Source organism: Halichoeres trimaculatus, unplaced genomic scaffold (assembly GCF_033239565.1).
Source record: "Halichoeres trimaculatus isolate MK-OKI-2021-1 unplaced genomic scaffold, fHalTri1.1 fHalTri1_scaffold_5, whole genome shotgun sequence".
Classification (NCBI taxonomy): domain Eukaryota; kingdom Metazoa; phylum Chordata; class Actinopteri; order Labriformes; family Labridae; genus Halichoeres; species Halichoeres trimaculatus.
In genome coordinates, this window is record NW_027437183.1 from 6,679,248 (window position 1) to 6,704,838 (window position 25,591).

General features: G+C 42.3%; 1 protein-coding gene across 2 annotated transcripts in view; it reads left to right on the forward strand.

The window, feature by feature from the left end:
- The window catches only part of znrf3 (zinc and ring finger 3), a 95,189-nt gene that overhangs the window by 45,466 nt on the left and 24,132 nt on the right, over positions 1–25,591 (forward strand). For both annotated transcript variants that reach the window (XM_074670521.1, XM_074670522.1), the window contains exon 2: positions 8,027–8,149. In XM_074670521.1, the coding sequence (XP_074526622.1) occupies positions 8,027–8,149 (123 nt within the window). The remainder of the gene's footprint in view (positions 1–8,026; positions 8,150–25,591) is intronic.

A 25,591-nucleotide genomic window follows, 5' to 3' on the forward strand; every position in this document is an offset into this window, starting at 1 on the left:
GTGTAATGAAGCTCCCCTTTCTTTAAGTGGTGAGGCTACAGCCAATTTCATATATGCACTCTTGAAATTTCTACATTTTCATATCCCTGAGTCTCTTTGTAAACTGCTCAAAATCCTTTGTTCTACAAAAAGCACGAAACTTGCTGTAATGATGAGGTCGCACAAGGATCTTCTGACTTTTGGTTCATGACACCTTTGAGGGGTCAGCCTCAAACACTGAGGTCTATCCCTGTAATAGCCTTTCAGAGAGCTGGCCAATCAAAGGGAAGAGGGTTTGTGGAGGGGGAACCTTTTTGTAGAAGGAGGATGAAGGAGTTTAGTGGTAAGAAGTAGAGGTCGACCGATATGGGTTTTTTGGGGGCCGATGCTGATGCCGATGCTTTCCAAATTTGGGCAGCCGATGTCGATATGCATAGCCGATTTTTCCAATTTGATATTCAGGCCGATTGTTAAATAAATATATATTTATCACATTTTTGTGAAACGCAGCAATTTCTGAGCAACTAAAAAAAATCTAAAACAACAAGTCGTGTCCAGTCCTCTGAACATTTATTCAGCTTTCAAAACAATTAAATATTTTGTCTGAGTAAACACACAATGTAACAAGCAGTAGTTAACTTTCACACTCTTCTTAAAATGTCAAAAAAGAAATTTAAACTTATTAATATAATTTGAACAAAAGTATGTAATGTATCCAAGTGGTTCCACAAGTTTGAGGTGCTCATCTTTTTTGTGCCTGATCAAAAATTGCGTCATTTTATACAACGGATCAAAAATCGGCTTTTTAAAGGAAAATACGGCCGATGGCCAATAGAGACAAATGTCCAAATATCGGCCCGATATATCGGCCGGCCGATATATCGGTCTACCTCTAGTAAGAAGTGTCAAACATAAATGATAGTTAATTTGAGACGTGTAAAATGCAAGTTTGGGAAATGTCACAACCTGAATTAGGGCTGGGCAATATATCAATATTTGAGTTATGTATATTATATATATTTCTTCTACACTTCAGTCACCAAAGAGAAGTTAGTCAAAGATAAATGATGGCTCGATAATTTGGAGATAGTTGGGATTCAGTGTGTCAAATAACTAGCATCAAAACGTTTTCTGTTCAAGACTGTCGAAAAACCTGTTTCCTGAATGGTGTCACCTGTTTGGTGCAGGATGAAACTGTAATAGCGACTGCTTCTGAGCCGAGTGCCAAAACGCTGGCAAGATTGAAAAACAACAACAGAGAAACATGACACTAGGGATGGGTACTGAATTAGGTACTTCTATAGGTACCGACCAAATTCAGTCAAAAATACCGGGTACCGATTCGGGTACCGGGTACCGGGCGGAAATCCAAAGGTACCATGTTTAGGTACCTGAACTCATCATTGTGACTGTGAGGAAATGGAAGAGTCGGAGATTTCCCATGCTGGACATGAGCACAACGTTGGGAGGTGTAATACTGAAGATTTTATATGTAATTTGAAAAATGTATATATTTTATTATAAAAAAAATGATATTGTTTTAGCAAATAAACACAAAAAAGTACCAAAAATTGGTACCATTGAGTACCAGTACCGATTTCCAGGTACCGTGCATCTGTACCGTATTGTTTCAAATGTGAAAGGTACCCATCCCTGCATGACACTCCTTTCCTATTGGTCAAAAGTGCATCACTTCAGCCAATCGGAAAAAAAATATATAGTTGCTGGGAGAGAGGGGAAGTTTTGATCTATTTGTGACTTTAATGTGTTTGAATCACATCGTTGGTGTGCAGCACTGTGTTAAGTACGTAGTTACGTTTTTGTGTTTTGTGTGTCAGAGCAATGAGGTGATTCATACACTTCTGTAAAATCTTGTTGGCACATAGTGGTTTTGTAAATAGTTGTACAAAACTGCCTGGCAGTTTACTGTTTTAATGCAAATAGTTAATTGTATTTTTTGCTATATTTGTACATTAGTGTTTGAAATTTACTACTTTACTGCACGTGTTTGTGGTTTCCACATTGAAAATAATACAACTTTTCCTACTCTGATTTTTTTTTTTTCTCACAAATTTAGGTCCAATGTGTTCATGCATCAAAATGGATGCCTAATTAATTTGAATAATCATAATACATGTCAAGTGTTGCTATTCTGATTCAATTGTATGCATCAAAGCTACATCCCAAGGCTAAGACAAAATATAGAGATATCTATATCGTATATAGTGGCATGGCTTAAAAGTATCGAGATATAGATAAAATGCCATATTGCCCAGACTTAACTTGAATATCTGAGGTTTGTCAGTGACAGGGGCTCTGGTCTGAGCATCCTTATGACTCCACACCACCACTGGTGGCAAAATTGATGTGTTACTCCAGGAAGTAGAAAACCCTCCCTGATGGAGGGGGTAGCTACAGCCTGATGTTGGGGAGGGGAAAGCGTTGATGAAGGTGGTGGTGGAGGGGGTGCGTTGGAGGAGGTCAAAGGGGGGTCGGCTGAATCAAAGGCCCCAAGGGAGGTGGGCGAGTTGCTTCTCTTCCGGGGTGAATGAGTTCACGGTGATCGGGCGGTCAGCGAGAGATGCCGCTGAGTTACCCCTCGGTCACCCGTGATGTGTTTCGGGCCGCACACTGACCTCTGCACACGCCTGTGCTCAAACAGTGAGAGACGTAAACACATGCACTGCGCTGGGGAAGCAGGTGGGTGCGAGGACTGGCGCCGTGCCCAGGTTTTTCTTCTTCCACATTTTGTGTGCATGCGAAAAAGGTGCCAGTCCTTCTTCCAACATTCATAAAAGAAACCCAAAGAACAACAAACCTGCCCCGTTAATCATTTAGCCAGCCTCACACGGAACATCTTGTAAAAATTGTCTTTAGCTGGCACAAGCTTCAGACAACACGGCAGCTTTGATTGTTAAACAGAAACTCCTCCTCCTCCTCGGGGTGACCTGAATGCCACCACAAGAAATGCTGGAACTCATTCCTGGGTGAAATCTCAGAGTTTGAGATTTCTAAAAAGACTTTTCAGAGTTTCAGTTTCAAGGTCGTACATTCAGGGTCTGTCTGCTTCCTGTATGGATCAGTGTAGCTCAGGGATCGTTTTCCTTTCCAATACGCCCACTCGCCTTTGAAGTCTTGAGCTCCTGGTGTGTTGTATCCAGCAAAGCCTTATTGTAATGCACAGCACATTCAGCGCCATGTTTCTGCAAGGTTCTGCACACCAGGAGCGTCATTTTGCCTCGAGTTCAGAAGGCTTTCCTGCCCCAAGCTGCTTGAAGAACAGAGAGGAACAAAAACTTGTTGAAATTTTCTGCGTCGTCACAAAGAGTTTTTTTTCCATCCCACCCTGGGGGAGACATTTGGAGAAGTTAAATTTTAAAGTTGCTCAGGATAAGGTTTAGAAAGTTGTGCAGTCTCACTTTTCATTCAACTGCTACTACTTTTCCTGCTGGAGCGGAAGTGCAAGTGAGGACAGAATTTGTAAAACGCACACAAATACACAGCTGTGAGGAGGACAGAAAAAAAAAGACAAGCTCTTTCATGCACAGGCGGCATTGTGAGGGCAGGGGAGGGTGACTGTTTTGGAGGTGTGGGAGGGAGAAAGGGGAGGTAATGGGGGTCTGTAACCAGGGCCACCAATAATTTAGAGGGAGAGAAGAAAAAAGAGGAGGGGAGGGAGCGAAGAAGTGGTTGTTGGGTGATCAAAGGCTCAGCGAATTGTGTCACAGACAGACGGAGAAGAATGGCGTTGTGTGGTGTGACTTGCATTTTGATTTCCTTTTGGCGCTGGGGGGGTTGGGGTGGGAGTTTGAAGAAGTAGGTCCCTGTTTTGATCACATTACCAACTGTGATGAGGTCTCTTGTTGGTCCAGTCGAGAGCTTTAAAAGAATTGATGATAGCTCGTTTGAAATTTTGTTTGGACACGTGAACAAAAAGTAAAAACAAAGCGCAATGAAACTTGACAAAGTTGTAGACAAAGAAAGAAAGTCTGTGAATCTAACTTTTATGTAAACAAGATTGATTTATACTAAGATACAAAGGTGGTATCACATCCAAACCATCCCTCACCCATGTGAGCATCCTCTACAGGTGGTTGTGCAGAAAGGGGCGGGGCTATCAGGGGGTGTTGCCATCCTGACTGACAGGCGGAGTTCAAATCCCTGCCAGGATTTCATTGAGAGTGTCGCCTCTGTAACAGGATATTCATGTGAAAGCCTGCCTCCCCCAGGGGCAGGACGCCCAGGCCAAACCAAGAGCCGCCCCCTTGTGGCACTTTGGGGGCTCTAGATACCCTTCACCCAAAAACTCTTCCCCGAGCAAAGTGGAGCAACTGGGTGTTTCCAACGCACTGAACTTGTGTGATTTGGGGCCTAGCAGGGAAAGTTAACATTCGGAGGACAAGAGGGGACACTCTCAGTTATTGTGTTTGTGTGCGTGTGTGTGACAGAGAGCACGTTTGCATGTGTGCCAGTAGATGTGACCCACTTCACTAGATCTCACCACCAAACCGAGTTCCTTTTCCTTCGGCTCCCCGTCCCCACATCCATCAACGCCTACATCAACATCTGACAAGAAAGAGAACTCCCTGTGGCAGAGATAATGGCGCGATGGCCAGCCTCTAAAATAACAACACGATCCACAACAACAACAATGCCCCATTTGGAGTGCAAGAGCCCCCGCACAATGGCCCAGTGTTCAGGACCCAGGGGCGCAGGCGGGGCTCCCCAAGCTGCTGGACAAGCCGGAGAGAAAGGTCATAATCACACAGCGCTCCTCTTCCTCGTCCTCTTTAGACTGAGACGCAGCTTCATCCCCTCCTACACTCCATCTGCTTTCATCCCAAACGTTACCTCAGCTGACTGGGGTGTGTGTGGCGTGCCTCGGAGGATGGTTCCTGTGTGTACAAAGATGAAGGAGTGGCAGGTCAGGGTGAACATGTTGAGTGGAAACCTGACGAGGTTATGCTCTTTCATCTCTGTCTTTCCCTTCAATTTCTGCATCCTCAGAAGGCTGAGAGGGACAGCGCGCTCTGAAATTATCATACCGAATGTGTATGTAATGTATACCTGTGCTGCCTCGCTGCTCCCGAGAGCCTTAGGGTAATATCTGTCTTCCACTCAGAGGGAACGACAGCCGATGCAAGTGGTGCAAGCAGTCAGAGCAACTGCAACCTTGTGAAAAACATGTTCAAAGTTAGGGAAGCCTTGACTTACGATGACCTCCACTTTGGCTGTCTTTAGGTGTTTTTTGGCTAGAGGGCCCAGGAACTCCTTGTGAAACGTCCCAAGGAACTACATGGTTCCTGTGGCCCATTGTTTGTCTGTGTTTGGGGATGGGTACCGAATCAGGTACTAGTTGGTGATTTTCCATACTGGACATGAACACAGCATTTCAAGGTTATATATTGAAGAATAAATGTGTTAAATTAAAAAAGATACATTTAATTATCAAACAAATAGATATTTTTTTATCATATAAACACAAAAAAGTACCGAAACTTGGTACCGTTGAGTACTGATACCGATTGCCAGGTACCGAGCATTGGTACCGTATCGTTTTAAATGTGAAAGGTACCCATCCCTATCTGTGTTTTCACCACTGACTGAGGACCTAGGTATATTCTGTAAATCAGTGCCAGTGGCATATAGAGAAAAAATCAAGGTAATTGCACCACACCGCTAAACCAGTAGGGGGCAGTAAAACAACAACGAAAGCTATTCAGCAAAAATGATGCAACAGAAGAAGACAGACAAGCCACCATCTTTAGTGCGGCATTGTAGTTAGCCTGTTAGCATGGAGGATATTCTAGTTTGGTGAAAAAGCTGTCACTGTTTGAAGATGTCTCAAAAAAGCCTGAAACAACTTCGACTGCCGAAACATCTGATGGCAGAGATTGGCCGCCTAAAAACAAACAAGTTGGTTGAGAACTTACGGAACACATCGTTCCCACACAGCTTTAGGTCATCACTAAATACTTATCTGATCAGGAGATTATGACCTGTATAGATGCACAAAAATCTAAACAAAGATGCATTCATTCAGCTTGCAAATTTATTACCCCATAATCAAATTTAGACCCTAGTTACGACAGTCAAAAACAAGCATAGTTGCATGATTAAGTTCCTGCATTCAAAAAGCACCATTACTCTACTTCAAGAGTCATCTGCTTTGTTACGAAGGAGACGAGCTGTAACTGACAATCGAAGCTCTCTTCATCATGATTCCTCATATTTGTGGGTGTGTGGGAGGCCTGAGAAGGAGGAACGAGGATTCTTTTCTGTAAAGGTGCACCGAGCAATACAGGACGGAGGCGTCTTTGGTGTTTAATGGTCTTCCAACTCTTTACAACCTTGCACCGTCTCCTACTCAGCATCTGCAATGCGCTTTCTTTTGCATTCTTAAAACGGATACCGTGCTCTTCATCAGATTTCATCCCTCAGGCGGTCAGAAAAGATGCTGCTCTCTGGAGCTCCATTACGGCACACGTTGTCCACATTCCTTCCCCATGACTCCTCTACAATCCACCTGATTTGCATTTGACCCTTTTACTCTTAGCTGAGTCTTCCCCAAAAGTCCCTCAGGTCAGGGGCTTGACCCCTCTGTCTTGTGGCACTGAAGTGACAAGGCGCCTTCAGAGTATTCCTTCAATTGGCCTGCTGCACGACTAACCTACTCCCAACAGGATGAAGTGGGGTTCAAAGGTCAGGGGGTCACCTCAGGGAGAAGGGTATCTGGGGTCATCAGCGGTGGCCCAGGAGCCAGAGCAGCCCAGGGCTAGGCGCCACGGTGCTCGCTGATTGAGGTGCTATGGTCATTGGGTTAATAGGATAAGTGGCCTGCAGGTCAGTTTGGCCCAGTTCTAATGCTAATACAGGAGCTTGTCTTTGCTCCGTTGCCAGGCAGGGGAACTGATCCAGGATTTTGTGACTCCGCTTAGTTACAGTTTTAATCCAAGCATGTTTGAGCAGATCATTATTTCATCCTAATGAAAAGCTGACTGCTTTATGTGTCTTTATGGGGGTTTGTGTGCTGCACATCTTTGCTGAAGTCCTCAGCTCATGTGATAACCTGCTGTGAACGAGACTTTTTGCTTGCCTCATCAAAAAACGCTCTCATGCAAGAGTGGCATCTTATCTTTTAAACTCTCATCCTCCGACAGCCTATCCCTTACTTAACCATCTTCACCATCCTCCTTCAGCGAAGTAATAGATGCACTCTGAGTGAAATGCTTCTGTTAGACCTCAATTAAGGCGGCTACTACTTCCTCTTTTTAAGGGTGAGACAGTGTTTGTGATGTGTGCCATCCTTTAACTTTAATCTCCTCTAAAGACTCGTCTCGGCACTCGCTCTGGAAAGCCTTTTGGCGCGAAGAACTGGGCCAATTAAGTGGCCTTGAGTGTAATGAGAGGACAACTGAAGATAGTCTGATAGGCACTGATTGTTAGCAGCTGCTTTTTAAATTAAATAAGAGGAGACAAAACATGACCAGTCTCTGTGGAAGTATGCTCACACACACAGCCACAACAGCGCCACTCTTAATCATTAGCCGCAGATGTAGTCAAAGTGGACTTAACCTGCTGTTCCTAAAGTAGAACTTCTGTAGAAACTGCTTCGTCAGGCGATCCGTGAAAGCACATTAATCCCAATTTTGCTTATCTGCTTCTTTTCTTCGAGAGGAATTCCTCACCGTATGTTTGGATCCTGCGTGATTTTGCCGCACACAGCGAATACTTCAGAGACGTCTAATGCTCTTAAGCTCTTACTTTTCATCGGGGAAAATAGGTGACAAGTGGATTATAAATTATCGTGCTCCTTCAAACAAAGGGAGGTTGTGGGTTGAAAGGAGGGGGGCGGTAAATCTGTAAGCCAGAGATGCCAGGCACCTCTGTCATCGTGTGGGGCAGCGTTTCATGTTCTCTTGAAAGACTTGACATGTTGTTTTTGTGACTTGCCTCACGATTTCAAAACGTCTTCCAGGTTTTGTTGCATCAATAGTGTTTCCACTGTATGATGTAAATACTTACATCTCTATTGTCTGCTTTCCAGATGCATCCTTTGGGACTATGTAACAACAACGACGAGGAGGACCTGTATGAGTACGGCTGGGTCGGCGTGGTGAAGCTGGAGCAACCAGAGCTGGACCCCAGTTGTCTCACGGTGCTGGGAAAGGTAAAAATTGCTCAGTTACTCTTTTAAGTTGAGATACACTGACTATGTTTCATTTTTGCATTTCTTCTTGTGATTCTTCATTTCTGCTTTCTCACATGAGCTGTGATATTTGATACGATCAACGTGTTGTCAGCAATCCCTCGTCTCAAAATGTCAGGGAAACAGCAACAGTCAATCTGTCTCAGACGTGGTCTCATTATCTCACGGTGTTGATTGTCTCTGATGCTGATGCTTTCCCTGCCTTTGCTTTTCTTGTATGCTCAAGAGGGGAGGTGTGCTCTCCCAACCTTAGCCTCTAGCAGTCCACAATAGACTGTATGATATGGATGTGGCTTTTGTATCGATGATGAGTTTTGAAGCCTATCATTGACAGGAACATATCGAAAATGTTGAACTCAACCTTGTTTTGGTCAAATTTGGATGAAGTAACGAGGCGAGCTTTTAGCCTCTTCACAGACAGCTTCAGGGTGCCCACCTGTCAGTCATATCAACCCGTCCCTTATATGAGCAAAACATCTAAGTTTAATAACTATAAAAATTAGTTGTGTTGAAACTTACACCCCATTTCCACCAAGCGGTTCGGTTCAGTTCCTCTTGGTATAGCACGCATATTACAGTATTTCCACGGTCTAATCCCAGGACGAATCCCCAAATTACCAAAAGGAGCTGTCCCACTTTTTGGGACCCTTCCGTAGGGGTGCCAGACTGAACCAATCTGATATCGGAAGGTGGAGCTACAACGCTGCAGACCCTTAATGGTAGGGATGCACTGATATGATAGTTTTGGCCGATACCAATATCCAACATTAATATTGCTGTTAAGGCCGATAAACTTTATTTACCAAGGTAGTTCAGAGAGAAAGAGCGGCGCTTTGTGAGAAAAGAGGACCATGGAGAGGACCAAAGGACGGAGCGCCTGAGATGAACTCAAAAAAAGCACATTTTGTCTGTTTGTTGTTTATTAGGAGAGACATGAAAGAAGAGGGTCCACTCTTCTTTGGTAGTTTTGGTGTTTACATAGTCATAAAAAACAATTTTATTTGGGTCTTAAAAGATTGTTCAAGATGCTCTGAAAATGGCCTTCTTTTACACATCCACAGATATTGATACCGATATATCATGCAGCCCTAGTTGATTGGTGGAAATAATCGTCACTTACCGTGCAACAGCGGCTGCATTTCTCCTTGCGGCACACAGTCTTCTCTGAAACAAAACTTGATTGCACTTTGTTTGCGTTTTTCATCTTTGTTGGATTTGTTTGCGGGATACAATATGTCACACTGCTATGGCGTCACGGTAATACGCTACTGATGCGGCTGTCGGCATGGTTGGCTGTGGAAACACAAACAGGACCAGGCTTAACTGAGCCAACCCGTACCAAAACGTACTGATCCAAACCGGCCTGCTTGGTGGAAATGGGGCTTTAGTATCTGCATATGATTGTGACCCGGACTGGATTAAAATAATGGGAAAACACCTGCTAACTATCACTATTAGCATTGGAGCATTTGTTGCTAATAGACCAATGTCTAGCATTGTGGCAAATATCAGCTGCCACCAATGTTTAACTGATTCTACTGGTGCCAGGGATGCATGATAATGGATTTTGCCAATACCTGTAATGCTGTTCAAGATGACAGTTCTTGAGATTAACTATTGTTTCTGTAGTGTTTAAAGAGTGTTGTTTTGCTCCGAAAATCAAGTCACTTCACAAGATTTGCTGACATCTATTTTTTGGTCTGTTTTCAAAAAATAATCCAAATACCTTGGAATGTGTGCACATCAGAAATGTGACACCTTATCTGCCATGTTGGTGGAAATTTTATATATGCAGATGATACTATGCTGATAATATCGTGCCGCCTTAACTGTGGGCAATCTGAGTCATGGAGTGATACATCCAAGCATCTGAGGCTTGTTACAAACATGCTGTTCCTGAGAGTGAGTCATTTTGACACCTTGGTGTCAGGAATTGTGTAAATTGAGACCAGGTTTGTGATAAGGATGTTGTAGTTTCACACGTTGCTAAGCCTTCTTTTGGGAGACAGACTCTTCAGTTTTCAAGACGGAGAACAGCACAAAATGTATTGTTTTATACATCTACAATCTACAGCTCAACTGAAGTGAGGGAATAACATTTTCCAATAAAGACTCTTAAAGGAAATACACTTTCGGATTGATTGGATGTGAAAACATTGGATTTCTGGCTCCATTAGCTAGGAGCAGAAATGTTTTGAGTCCATTGAAAGTCCTGTTTGTTCCACTCAACTTAAGGACAACTTCCTTGTACTTAATGAAACCCTTTTAAGAATTTATCTTTCATCTCTAGTGGTCTCAAAGACAATTCACGGAAGGATGATTTTGTTTTGTTTTGATTCTCACTTCCCATTGCTGAGAGCGCGAGGCTGAACCCAGTCCCTCTCTTGTCTCCCAGCCTGCCTGTCCTTACCCCTCCCTCCCTCCCTGCCCAGACCCCTCTGGAGACTCTGAGTGGTATTTTATCATGCTTTAATTAAGTGTTCCTCTTAATGGAATGTACCAACATTCCCTGGAGGATGAAACAGGGGGGGCTGGCCATAGTCTCATTTATCCTGAGCATGCCTGGTGACAGAAAGAGAGCAGCCATTCATAATTTAAGGAGGCCTTGTGTCGTATAGACATGCTAATGGTGCACTTTCTTGCTGCTATCCAGCTGATGCATACTTGCGCTGAGACCTGAAAACTGACCTCAAAGCGCTCCTGACTGTAGCTGAGAATGAATCATTGTCACGGGTGGCTTCACTCACTAGTAAACTGCCTCAGGCCATGTGTCCATGTTTGAGGAGCAGTTAACAGCTCCAGAGGGAAACCAAGGAAACTATAATGGTGAAACTTGTTGTTTACCACTTACCGCTGCTATAATTGTCATGGGAACAAAATGTGTTGGATGGCAAAAGGAGTCTGTGAGAGGAGTGTGTGATTTTGTCTGAGTTTACAAAGTTTGCTTGTTGTGACATTTTAAAACAATAGCGCTGTGTAACTATAAATAAATACATTACCTCATTGCTTTGCATCATGGGAAAAGTTGTCTTGAACAAAGAAAAGTTGAGTTAAAAGAAAATCTGTTCTCGAGATCTTTCATTTGCTTCCAAAACAAATGCATGTCTTTGACAGAGTCACATGCTTACAACAGTAAGTGATGGGCCTCATGGGAAAAAAAAGTCTCACTACCGTTTCCAGCCACAGGTGTCACTGCAATCAACGGCAGAGACAGGGACCAGTGATGTAATTAGGCCAGAGTCAGATTTAGAACACTGTGGCTACAAAGTTCCCAAGCCAACTAAACCACAAGAACACCAAAGTACCCAAGACTGAAGGCTCCCTGGACCCAATCTGAGCTAAGCTCAAATGAGCTGCCGGTTTTACACGGCCAACAGAGAACGGCAGGAACCTTCATCTGTGACCTTCTGGCTTCCAGCCAGCCTCCATAACCTCTTGACCACTCTCTTTCCTCTGTTTTTACTCTGCCAGGACTATAATTAGAGTAGGGGAAGCCCATTGTTGGGTCTTGACAGACCCTCAACTGGGGTTCGAACACAGCTGGGTGCTTTGCGTTGGCACCATTGCTTTTGCCAGGGCAGACAGTGCAGTGTTTACCCCCTGCCAGTCTGCTTACTCTGCCCGGCCAGCCAGGCCACCATGCCCAGCCCGAGTCCGGATACTATGCCCACTTTTACACACTCACCCCGCCTGGTCTGGCCTTGTACTTCAAAGCCCCCGCCCCCCACAACCCCCCGACGCCCTACCCGACTGGCCCCTGACTGAACCCAAGAACCCACTCCGCTTTGCTGCCACTTTGCCACCAACAGTGTTGGGGTCTTGTCTGGTTAATTTAGTATCCATTCAATTACGGAATCCCAGTGAACAGACAAAACAGAATTGTAGGAGAAAAAATGTTGTTTACACCAATCGATGTCCAAATATAAAGAGTCTGAGGACACAATGCACCAAGCTGTGCTTGAGGACAGGCCAACGTCGGGCACCAGGCAGGCGAGCCCTCTTTATTTAGGGAAAGGGACCATGTGCCAATGGTCTTCCAGATAACTTAACATCCCTTGGGTTCATCTAAAATATTTGTTCCTTTTTTTGTTCTTTTTAAGCTAGTTTGGAGATTTCGAACAATTATAACCTTTCAGACTTTAGCAATTTTGGGCTGATTATTATTTGATGTGTTGCTTGACAGTTGGCCAATGTTAGCCAGATTAGTGGGTACTGAGAGCCATCCAGTTGTGTGAAGAAATGGGAATATGTAGCGCTGAGATTTCGAGATTGAAATCCTACTTTTATCATACTTCCTGTTGGTGAAGTTCCAAGAGGGATGGTGGCCTTTGAGGACAAGAAGCTTTGATAAGTGATTTGTCAACTGGTACAACGTATTTTGCACACAACAGTAACCACTCTCTTCTGTGCATTTTACAAAAATGTACATGTTTCTTTTGAAGCTAACAATAACAAACATTTTTTTTATTCAGGTCGTCAAACAATTTATTCCATTTCCCCCAAGTCTATTCTCCTAAATTCTACCCACTGAGCCTTTAAAACTGAATGATTGCAGCTGCAACTTAACCTAGAGCCTCAGGCTAACATTAGCGAGCACACTGTTGTTAACAGAAAAACAAACGGGAACATTCTCGCCTCAAGCACTCACAGAAGAATAGATTACCCAATCTGTCTCCAAGACTTGTTAAGACTTCTGTTCTTTATTTCTGCAAGCCCAACTCCTGAATGTTTTATTTCCGTAGAGAGGATAGTTGAGATTAGGAAGTTTTCCTCTGAAGTCCTGAGATCTCCTGGAGCCCAGCTGTTGCAGAGAGAAGCTCTGGAATCAGCAAATATCAGCAGAAGAGGAAGCGGAGGAAAAGAGGTCGGTCACGCCGGCCTCAGAAGTCCGTGTACACACCTCGCCAAAGTGCCGGTGTGTCATGTATATGTACACAGTTTTTTCCTGCGCTTCCTGTCTGGTTCCTGTGAGAGCTGCAGGACTGTTAAATTGCTGACTTCTGTGTGTCACAGCAGAATCTCTCCCCCGATGAGAAGATCAGTTTCTCCGTCTTTGAAGTCTGGGTTGTGGTGTCATTTAAGGATGAAACTGCGAGGTGCCCTGGGACAAACCTCTGAAGTTTGCTTTATTTAAGTTGTTTATAGGAGTCATAAATCATGCTTACACCTCTGTATTTGGGCTTTTTACTGCAGTCCACAGCATATTTTTGGTTGTTATTCCTCTCAGATTTGGCCTCCTGTCTTTTTCACCATCTTTCACACACATACGTTGCATTTTTTGGCAGCTTCCCTGGAACATCAAATCATACCACTGGCTTTCACTTGTGGCCGAGGCTTGTCGGGGTCTTTGTCGCAGTGCCAGGGAGATATCTCCTCTTTCAAGTACCACGGTGTCAGTCCAGCAGCCTCACGGGGCCTTAGCATGCCGGTCTCTCCCTTTCATCTTCTTCCGGCTCTCATGACATCAGCTCATAACCCGGCAACCTGAGGAGGAAAGGCGAAGGAGTGGAGCGGCGGCAGATAGAAAGCAAAGTGGGAGTTGGAGGATGGAGGTTGGGGGTTGGCTTCTCGAGGAGATGACGAAGGCGAATGTGTCTGGTTTTGTTAGTGGGTGGCTGGGATTTGTGTCTCGTTTGGTACAACTTTTTTTCTTTTTAAGCAGAAAAATGCGACCCAACCTCCCACACAGCGCTGTGTAAAGCAAGCCTCTTGGCTGGCATAGCTTGTAAAACTCCCTGGTATGTGCTTGTTGTGTGTGGCCTGGCACTGCCCTGGACCAGCGCGTCTCTGAACCACGATCAGTTCCACCTTTAAAACCAGCCAAAGACAACATTTCATCGCAGCGGAGCACAACTGGGCCCCAAAGAGCGGCCGCTACAAAGCACTTAAAAATAACTGGAGAAACAAGAAGTATCAAGGTCTTTATTGACATATCCTCCCAGAAATAAAGCCAGCGACTTTCAAGTTTTAGCCAGAGGCACACAACCATAAAAAGCATATCCTGTGTGGGAAGCTCTGTCTTTGACACACATACAAACACAATCCTAAAAACGCAGTTGCCATGAAACAATGTGAGGGGGCAGAGGAGCGTGTCTCAGTCTTTTTCAACCGTGGTCCTCAAGTTGGCACTCTGGGACAGCAGGCCAGAGCAAACAGCTGCTGTGTCTTACTGCTAAGTGGCTTTTGGACTCTAACCGTGTCTGGCATCTCAGCTAGAGCTGCAGAGGGTGTAGTGTGTGTAAGTGTGTGTGTGTGTGAGAGTGAAAGAGAGGAATGACTGGGATACAGAAAGTACACAAGGGCTGCCTGCAGGATGGTGTGAGTGTGCGTCTGAAAGAAGAAACGCTTTAAAGAGAAAGAAATGGCAACAGACAGATGAGTGTGATACTGCAGGAGGGCGTCTGGCCCCGAGCCTGCGGCCAGGTTAGCTGTCCTACACACTCAGGTGTGTGCTCGAGGTCGTCCCGGGGCCACGGCAGTGCCAGGAGGGTGTCAAGCCACAAGGCTCGTAGTAAAGACGCTTCACTGCTGGATTCAACTGGCTGCACCTCGGCCTTGTTTTCAGACCACTTCTGATACAGCATGTTCGCCTTCATGGAGCGGATTACTGTCTGCTCTGTGGGTGTGTTTACTGCCGTGTGTATATGTGCACATGAGCCTCTACACACTTCTTACCAGCTTGGGTGAAGAAGAAGGCAGCAGCCTGCAGATCAGCTGGTGTTTTGATGCAGACAGCTGACTGACTCAGTGTCTCTCTCATCACTCTACTCGCTGCTTTGGTTTTTCAGGCCTCCTCCTCCTCCTCCTCTTCCTCCTCCTCCTCTCTGCAGGGACCTGAGTGAAGCACAGAGCTCTGATAACACAAGGCAGGAAAATTGCAGTTGTTTTTTTACACTCTGCAGTCTGCTGAGTGTTGTGTTAGATTGTAGCAGAGATTGATTTACGACGATGGCTTTTGTTTGATATCGACGGAGCTTGTTTTTCTCTTTGAGAGTTTTCTAAAAGAAATCGTTTCACAGCAGAGTCACACAGATGTCGGATATTGATAAGACAATTTTCCCGATGCTTATGCTAAAAATGATCTGCCTTTCAGCTGGGTGAACAATGGGACATCAATACTGAGCAGACAACACAGCAGCTGTGATGTGAAAGTATTAGAGTCTGATGCAGTCACTTCTTACAAACTTCTCAGAAACTTGTCTGATGTTCTGAAAACTTTCTGATGAGCTCTTAAAGGCACAGTAAGAAGTTTTTATGTTGTGTTGATTCCTGTGGCCCCTTTGGACCAAAGTAGTGGGGATTTTTAGGGAGAAAGACAGGATTTGTCATGAGCACTATGACCCTCTTTGGTAAAGATGTGGTTCTTGCTGTGAAACTTTATTAGCTTAAAGCTCCTCACTATATCTTAAAATATCAAAACTGTATCTTTGAAGCTTCTTGACTTGTCTTTAAAACTCGTCACTGAACCTTTAGATGTACTTACAGTAACTTTAAAATTTCTCGCTTTAACTTTATAGATGTTCCCTGTGCCTTTAAAGCTCCTCACTATGCCTTAATGTACTTTAAAGCTCCCCAATGTACCATCAAAGTGTGTTGCTTTGCTTTTTATCTCCTTGTAGGAATTTTTAGATTTTTTTTGTTCAAATAAATAAAATGAAATTCAATGACTTTAAAGATGCTATGAGGAGGATGTGTCTTAATTGAACTGTCTTGCCACCTTGTAGCCCGGAGTCTCACACACACTGTCGTCAAAATGTGACTTTTAACCAGGCCTGTGTTTGTTTTGGAACAAATTGTCTTTGTTCAAGACAACTTTTTACTAGACACAACGCGATGAGATAAGGTATTTATCAGTACAGTTACGTAGCATTAGGGTTTGAAATGTGACAACAAGTAAATGTACGTTTGTTTCATATGTAGCGCTACTAGCATCCCAGAGCTACGACGTATCTTTAGGCTAATGTGTCAACAAGCAAACTGTCAGTGCACTTAGTAGCCGTCCATGCGTATCGCTGACAGCCTGATCCTGTAAAACGTATCTATAGTATGTAAGGTTAGTGAATCCTGGTTATGTCCTGCCACCAATCAGAGCTAACGTAACCTCACTCTTCATTTTATTGATAAGACTCTCAAGTTTGAACAGACCACTGCAGAATAACTGCTGACTGTGGGTTGGAATGAACGTTATCACAAACAGTTTAGTCCTTTTAGCCTTTAGCTCAGGCTGTATCACTCTCCTGTTTAGCTTTCTTCTGCTCTTCTGTCCTTTGTCTGTCTGACAGTTAGGCTCCTGTGTCCACCATCACTACAAAATTAATCACAGAAATCGTTTTCAGCAGAGAAAAACAAAGATCTCTCTTGTCACCTCTAAACTTCATCAGCTGGCGTTGTGTTGTCATAGAGACTTGGACGTGCTGTAAATCAATCCAGTGTTGCTAGACTGGATTGTGAAGCTACTAAAAAGCTACAAAGTAGCATTTGAAAATAACCTACATTGGCGCTGATAATCTCATTTTAAAGTGTGGATTAAGATCAGGCATATGTCTAGAAGGGAGACTTTTTCAAGATCACTTTCAAGCTCCTCACAGCCCCTTTAAATGACCTTGATGGAAGAGTCGAGCATCAACAAGCAGTAGTAATGACTGTTTTTGTAAAGTAATCTCTAAAAGTAGTTGTGGGGTTAGGTGTCAGAGCCTTTGGGTAGCTGTATGCTGCCAAAACAGCTACATTTTCTTTATGTTTCAGGTGGAAAAAGAAGACATCAGAATGAGATTTCTTTTTAAGCTACTAACAGGAGCATTTTTCCTCAAGGGGGCGTCAAAATGAAGACTAACCAAAAGTGCTTAAGAGGAGCTTTAAGTAGAATTCTCAGTATTTCAGACATTTTTCTTACTGCAAGACCAGAGAAAAAGAAAAGGAATCAAATTAAGATATTAACACCTGACAAAAAAGTTATAAAACTTTAGCAACAGTCTGTTTAGATGGCTTTGAAGCATGAAAAGGTAAAACCCTTTAGCTAACGTTTTAGCTCCCTGTCCACCTGCCCCCTCGCCCTGAACAAACACTTTGAACCCAGCAATGGAGGGAGGGAGGGATAGAAAGAGAAACTGAAAAAGAGAGGAGGAGAGGAAAGCCTGTGAAGCTCTGAGCACTCAGGGGCCTGCCTCTCAGGCTCTCCTTTCATGTTTGTGTACGCCTCAACTTGCTGATATTATCTTGGCTGCTCTTCCTGGCGGGGTGTCGGGGAGAGGCTTCCACTGCGTCCAGGCGGGGGCCCCTCTCCTTCTCTCTGCTGCTTCCTTATGTGTCAGGCTCAACCCCTCACCCACCTCCTCCAAAAAAAAGTCCTCCTAAATCACAGCTTCACCACGTTTCACGCCGCTCGGAGGCGCCCAGAATCCCACTGCGCTGGTTACCATGGTCACTGGGAAGCTCCTTGTGTCATGTGGCTCAAAGTGAGCCGTTCCTGGGCCGAATTACCCAGCTTTCAATGGGAGGCCAAATGACCATTATTAGACTTCACAGCTCAGGCCTCTATTTAAAGAGAGAAGAAAGGAGCCCCGGGGACTTAAGACGAGAGAGATGGAGGGAAAGAGAAGAAAATAAAGAAGAAAAGAGCAGAGAGGAGGAGAAATGAGAAGAAAGTGTACTTTAGAGTTGTTTCTTTTTATTTTTCTCCACCCTTACATTGAATTTTCTTCATCACAGTTGTTATTTGGAAGTCAGAAACCAGCCTGGGGTAAAGCTCCCCCGTCTGTCAAACAGCGCCCAGAAAAGACAGGGCGGTGCTGGATCAAAAGCAGCGCCGTGGAAAAAGTAAATCTTAGAAAAGATAGCACCAGACATCCACCCACGTCAACCAAAGCCCTGTCTTTTTTCTCTTCATCTCCGTCTAAGCCCGCTGCTTTGTAGGGGAATGCGGCTGTGTGTGTGAGAATCCCGGCGTCCTGCACCCCGCTGCGTATGTCAGGGCCGTGTTGTCTTTAAGGCTCGGGGCCCGCAGCCTGGCACGGAAGCTGGAAACTGAAGCCCCCCTGGTCCCCACGCAGCTAATCTGATGCCTCTTCCCACTACAGATGATTCCTCCACTGGAGGGTTAAGGGGTGAAAATGTCATCCTCCTCTTGTGGTTTAAACTCTCTTTTATGCTCTGCCAGGGAGGCAAGGTTTGGCCCGGCACAAGGAGACAGAGGAGGTGGATTGTGTGTGTGTGAGTGTGTGTGAGTGTGTGAGGGCGACATTGGAGCTGGCCATGCTCTGAGAAAGTGAAGTAATGGAAGAAGAGAAACATGGTGATAGGGAAGGGGTGAAGAATGGGAATGCACCTGGCAGACTGTGGAAGTGACATCTGCATTGTTTATTGGAGACAAATAAATCAAGAGATGTGTGTAGCTTTTGTCCGTCACATGTGTAAATTTAGACGTTTAGACTTTTTTTTTTTTAATCTTAAAGAAGTCTCAATCTAAGAAGACCTCAGATGAAGTCAGACAGACACAGCACTTTTAAAAACTGTATTTTAGGATTGCATTTCATCACCTCAGGGTGTGATTTAGTGGGACTGTAACCGTTGAGCAATCTGATGGCTGCAGATGCTGTAACAGAGAGATGAACCACAGATAAGATAAGACAAAATGAGGTGTTATATCAGAGGCAGAGCAGCTAAATGAGGTCTAAATATTGCCCCATTTAGCCTAAAGCTTCTCTCAGATCTCCTTTGAAGCCACAGACACGGGCTGCTTTGAGGAAATCTTCGACAGATAGTCAGTGTCGCGACGAAAGGAAAGGGTGATAACTAAGTTTGGTGAGGAGATGGACTGAGCTGGATTGTTTCCTTGACTGTAATTACCCCAAAATCAAACACACACACAAGGGAAATGAGTTAATCTAAGAAAGAATTAATCCAAGAAACTTTTAAAGTTTCCGTTTACATCAGGAAGCATTTGTCTGTAACTTTCAGAAGTCAAAGTCAGTTTGAAGAAACTCAATGACTCTTAACTTCCCTAGCACTCAGTTTTATGTGTCTAACTCCTGGAATGAATTCAGCAGCCAAAGGTTAAGTCATTTTTCTGAGCTGTAGCACAGCGGGACACAAGAGGTACAGCAGGAGAGGAGGAGACCTGGGGGTTACAGGGCCGAGTCCTGACCTGCTCTGCCTTGTTTGCTAAAGGAAAGAAGAGACGGCAGCCAGCAGCATCTCCCCTCCACCAGCAGTGGGTTTCGAGCATTACAAGAGATGGGAGCAACCACAGCAACTTCTCTTTCATGCAAGCAGGGACACGGCCTCCTAAAGCAGCTTCAAGGCAGAGAGATTAGAGGAGAACGGTGCGACTGCAGAGATTTAGAGGAGGGAGAAGTGGCTCTTCAGAGAGACACCTCAGTACAACGTAAACCTCTACGTTTGGATTATGGAGCATGTTCACACCACAGCGTCCTGTGAAAAGACTGTTTAGTGTTTGAAAAGTTCATGTCAGGTTAGTTTACGCTAAACTAGGGTGAGTTTTCTCAGTTTGTTTTATCAAGTTTCTAAAGTTACATGTATCAACATGCACGCAGTGGGTGTCTGTGGCATGGAAGCTCTTTATGGCAAGATGATTAGAAAAAAGAATAAAGGAAAGCTCATTGGAAAAGAAAATGTCAATATAATAATAGCTGAAGTTGTAAAAAAATATTTTTTAAAGTATGAAATAAAATTGATAAAATTATATGATGAAAAGTCAAACATAGTGAGACAAAAATGTCAAATGAGGTAAAAAGTAAAAATTGTGAATTGATTTGTCAAAAAATGATGTAGAAAAACATCGAAGTAAGAAGGTAAAAAGTCTTTATAATGATGAAAATGTCTGAATACTTAAGTGAGGATTCAAAAAAATAAAAGATTAAAAATTTGAGGAAAAAAGTCTGAGCAAGTGGGTAAAAATTCTGAACTATGGTGTAAAACTAAGTCAAAAATGAGGTAAAAAGAATAAAAAATGTAACAAAATATAATGTACAAAAAATAATGGAAAAACGTTAAAGTGAGAAGGTTAAGAAAAATCTTTTAAAAAATGAGAAAACAAGTAAAGAAAGGAGGAAAAAATATATAAAAAATTATGTAAAAAGTCAAAATTTAAAGTGATTGGCTAAAAATTGTTAACTATGAAGAAAAAGTTTTCAAATGATGTCAAAAGTCTTTATTATGTGATAAAAAGATCAAGAAGCAAGACAAAATTCTGATCTGAAGTCCAAAATTAACTGAAGATTCTAAATAAATAGGTCAAAAATTTGAGATTTAAGGAAAAAAGTCCTAACAAGTAGGTAAAAATTCTGAATTATGGGGTAAAATTAAGTCAAAGAATGAGGAAAAATGTAAAATAATGAGGTTATAAGAAAGACAATGTAACAAAAAGGAAAAAAAAGTAAATATGTGAAAGTAAAAGGTTAAAAAAATCTGAATTATGAAATAAGAAATCAGAAATATGAGCCAAAAATTATAAATAACGAGGTTAATGACAAAATAAGGATGAAAAATGTCTACATAATTAGGTAAAAATTCAAAATAATGAGGAAATAAGTAAAAAAGGAGGAAAAAATATATAAAGAATGGGATAAAAAGTAAAAAATAAGGTCAAAATTTAAAGTGATGTTGAAAATTGTAAACTTTGAAGAAAAAGTTTTGAATAATGAGGTCAAAAGTCTAAATTTTGTGATAAAAAGATAAAAAAACAAGACAAGTCTCCAGTTAGACAAAATTCTGATCTGGAGCTCGAAATTATCTGGTTTGAAGGCAAACTTTGAAACAAAATCCTAATCCTTATTTCATTGTATTTGTTTCAGAGTTTGAGTCTTAGTCAAAGTCTTAAAACATGTTATTTTTTATTTGGGGCTTTACCTTTCTCTTTTTTGTGAATCATTTTGAGGTTTTCACTGAAACTTTCTGACCTGCAGATTCTATAGCCGTGTCTTCAGGTGTTCTCTATATTTTTTAGGTAGAAGAAGAACTAAATATTTGATGTTTAATGTGCATAGAGATGTGCTTTAGTAAAGCACAAATCAAGCCTTTGCTCATCTTTACTCACACTTAGATCCCAGGTCTCCTCCTTTCTCCTGCTAGAAGCTCAAATCTCATAACTAATGCTGTGGATCAGAAATTTCAAGACCAGGAAAAGTTTCTTCCACCTTCCTTTGAGAGCCTCATGTAACATTAAAAAGACATGCTAGGATTAGGATTTAACTTTGAATCACTGAAAATGCTCCTAACCCAGACTTCTTTTCCTCCTGATGACTCTTGTTTAGACACTGTGTAAGAGGAGGAGCCCTTAAAAAGTTGTATTTCTGTCCTTAGCCGAAAAGCTTGTTTACTTTCCTGTGAATCACAAAGAGCCAGAGCCCAAAACCGGTAAGAAAACAACACGGGAGGGACGGAGAGGAAAAGTGGAGGAAATTTAATTAGCGGTTGTCCGTTCCTCGGGCTCTGGCGTTTGGTCTCTGCAGGGCAGAGCAGCGGGCAGCGCGAGGAAAGACGACTAAAAGGCTTGTTGATAAGCAGCCGTCTGAGTCACTGCATATTTGCATCCGTGTTCATGTTTGTGTAAGTGTGTGTGCGGGACGCCGCAAGACATCAAACTGTGGAGGCAGACAGGAAATGCTCCCTGTGGTGCTCAACAAGCTACACAAACATGTACATTTTGAGGGAAAGATGTTTAAGTTCTCAGAAGTTCCCCAGAACTTTGGGCTCTGGGCTTCAGCCTCATTCATTATTTATCATTTCTTCACAAACAGCTGAGGAAAAACCAACGTCCTGCTGTTCCATCGCTTTTATTACCCAAAACACACAGCTGGAAAAGTAAAGGAGCGTTAAAGGGAAAGATGAATTTCTTTGTGAGCTTATTAAATTAAGTTTAGAAAACCCTGTTCTTCCTAAGAAGTGATCCTTTTTGGCTGGATGATGAGATGTGGTGAATAAAAGCAGCTTTTTCTTCTCCAGTGATGTTTTTTTTTTTCATAGTGATACAAGTTGGACTGATTTTAGCGTTGTTTTTAAGAATTTTTTCTTTTTTTTGCTCAAAGTCATACTCATTCAGCTAAATATATGATTCAAAATCCTTATTTTGTGTAGGATCCTTCTTAGGGGAAGGGAGTTAAATGAAAGTGCGACAAAGAAAAGCAAAAGGGATATAAACCTCAAACTATGTTAAACATGTTAAAGTCTGTATAATTATTTTTTTGTTTTTCTAACTGATATCTTTAAATGTGATTTTGCCAATGTAAAAAACTGTATGGAGTGTCAAGAGATGCTTTATTACCACTTGGCTATCAGTTAGCTATAGATGACTCCTGGCCAAGATGGCTTTTAGCATGTGCACTGGCAAAAACAGAAAGCTTATCAAGTTTTTTTTTGTCTAATTTTCAGTAGAAAATCTCTTTTTAGACTCAAATTCACGTGACTAGTTTAGTAAAATGTCTTGTTTCAAGTTGTTTGAAGACTAAAATGAGGTCTGAATTGCTTGAACAAGTAAAAATTTATGGCTTAATAAAGAAACTTTTCTCTTGTTCCATTAACAGACTTTTTTCACTTGTTTCAAGCAATTCAGACCTCATTTTTGTCTTTTAACAATTTGAAACGAGACATATTCCTGGACTAGTCAGGTGAATTTGGCTTGTTTTAAGTCTAAAGAGCTATTTTCTACTAAAAAATTGGATAAAAAAGAACTTGACAAGATTTCCGTTTTATGCAGTGTGCTGCATTGTCTACCTTCCTGTTTGCTTCTGTTTTTTCTTTCCTGCTTTTAGTATTAGCATAATAATGATAATAATAATAATAATAATAATAATAATAATAATAATAATAATAATAATAATAATAATAAAAATAATAATAATAATAATAATAATAATAATAATAATAATAATAATTCAAAGACTTGGCAAAAAAAATCAATAAATAAAGAAATAAAAGTCAACTAAGAATTATAAATAAGAAAACCCTATATGTGGTACACCCTTAAAATGTACAGTTAAAAAAAAAAAAAAAACAGGTCAAGAGACTAGAACCAAGGCAGCACCAGGAGACCATAAAAGCAGAGGTAAAAAGAAGGAAGTAAAGTAGCAGATGGAAATGTTGAGAAAGATAAAAAACATAATGAAGCAGATTAATAAGTAAAGGAGATAAAAGTCAGGAGCTATATTGAGCTAAAGTCAAAATTTCAACTTTTTTTTCTGAAAAGTCATAATCATTATCTAAAAATTCTAAATGCTGATGGTTTAGCTCAGACACTTATAAATAAAAAACAGGTTTTTAAGTGCTTACATGGGCAGCAAAGTAAAACAGTAAAAAATATAAAAGTTGTGAAATTATTTTAAAGAACTTTTTTGGAAAGAAATTCTTGAAAGAGAATTTTTAAATCAATCAAACTTTAAAAGATGATGTGAAATCACACTTTTGATAAGCTAAGATAATACTTATTGTCTGATTGCGCAGAAATTTGTTTTGCACTGTCCAGCTCATTCAAACAACACACTGTCAATCACATTTAAAACAAAAGCATCACATTGAAACATGCATCCTAAAGTTAAGGAAGCACAACCATCCAGCTTTGGTCCCTATACAATAGCTGAGCTAACAATGAAGGAAACCTGTGATCAAACCTTTGCTTAGAGACTCACCTTTCTCCCCAGCATGTTTGGCAGAAGAGTGGTCACCTAACAGGAAGTACTCTGTAATATTCTGATGTATTGGTCCCACTGTTAAAAGTGTCTTTACACAGAAACTTACAGTAACTTTTTATGCTTGTCACATGCATTCCCATCTTTACTAAAACCATCTCATATGAAAACCTTAAAAACTAAACCTGTCATACTTTTGCTGAAGTCTCTTCCACAGTGTGAGCAAGTTTGCTGTAAATATCAGGGTCAGTATAAGGTAAGAGAGACACTTTATCTGGGTCTCATGAGGGAGGGTGAGCTCTCCCACTCTCTGCCTCCTCTTTAATGGGGTCGGCTCTCCGCCAAGTTCCACAGGCAGGACCCCTCAGATGTGCCCCCTCACGCACACACACGCACACACACGCACACACACACAATTTGATAGCACCATTCACTTGTATAATTCTGGTTATGCAATGGCGGTTGAATAGCCACCCCACATTGTGCGCTGAGTTGGGAAAGATGAGGTGGAGAATAGGAGAAGAACAATCAGGAGGAAAACAAAGAGGCAGATTTGTCAGACTGGGAGATTTTTAGACTAAAAAGACACTGACTTTGAAAACCAAGCTGGAAGATGCAGAGGCTTTATTGTAGGAACGCTCAGGCTCCTTCTGATGTGTTATTTTGGTCCCTGCGAGTTTCCTTTTTTTCTGTGAAGCTTTCCACCTTCAAAAGAAGCTTTTCACACTTCTAAAGATGTTCCTCTCTGTGAAACACCTCTCTCTGCGGTGGAAATGGATTCGATGGAGCACGCTGTGAGCCTCTGGTCTTAATCTGTGTTTATTCCAAAGCCAGGTCCTGTTTTGGTGTTTTGGGGACTTGTGGAGAAAGGGAACTTCACCCATGGGAACCTGACTTTCTCCCTGGAAACACAGGGTGACAGAGTGGGACAGAGTCATTACAAACTACAACAGTGTGTGTGTATTTGTGTGTGTGTATTTGTTTGGTCATGTACATACACAACAGGCAGGGTCAGGGATCAGTGTACCTGGGGCGGGCCTTGTCATTGTCCGATAGTGAGGTCATTACATTCGCCCCAAATCTCCCTCTGTATGTCCTGCTGGACTGGTGTGCAGATTACCCACAATCCCCTCTGTCTATGTTGAGGCACTGTGCCAAGACTGAACCTATAAGGCCGTCTGTGAACACGCCAATGTGCTGTACGTGATCCACCAATGGCTGGTCCGCCTGTGCTGAAGGGAACGACAGTTGAGACAGAGAGGGACACAGTTCAAGGTGTTTTAATATCAGGGACAGTTTTAAAAGATGGACAACAAGACAGCTTCTCAGAAATGAGGCCAAAATATGTAGCTTTATGGGTCATTAAAGCCAGCCTCTTCTATGTGAACAGATGGGAAGGAGCCAAACTCTGTTTATTTTTTATTAAAAAGTTTATAACGAATCAAAGAAGAACTTTTAGTTTCTGATGAAACATTCACAGGAACTACACAGCTCTTATGGCCCATTGTTTGTTTGCATTTCCAACAAGGGCCAAGGACCAGAGTTGATTATGTAAATCGGGCCATCTGTGTATGGAAAGAAAAAATAGTAATTGCAAAATGACACCAGACCAATAGAGGGCGGTAAGACAACTACAAAAGCCATTCAGCAAAAATGACATCATAGAAGGAGACAAACAAGCTGGCTTCTCTACTTGTAGCGCTACAGTTAGCCTGTTAGCATGGAGGAGATTCAGTCTGAGCTGGTTTTGATTGTGCTTTCT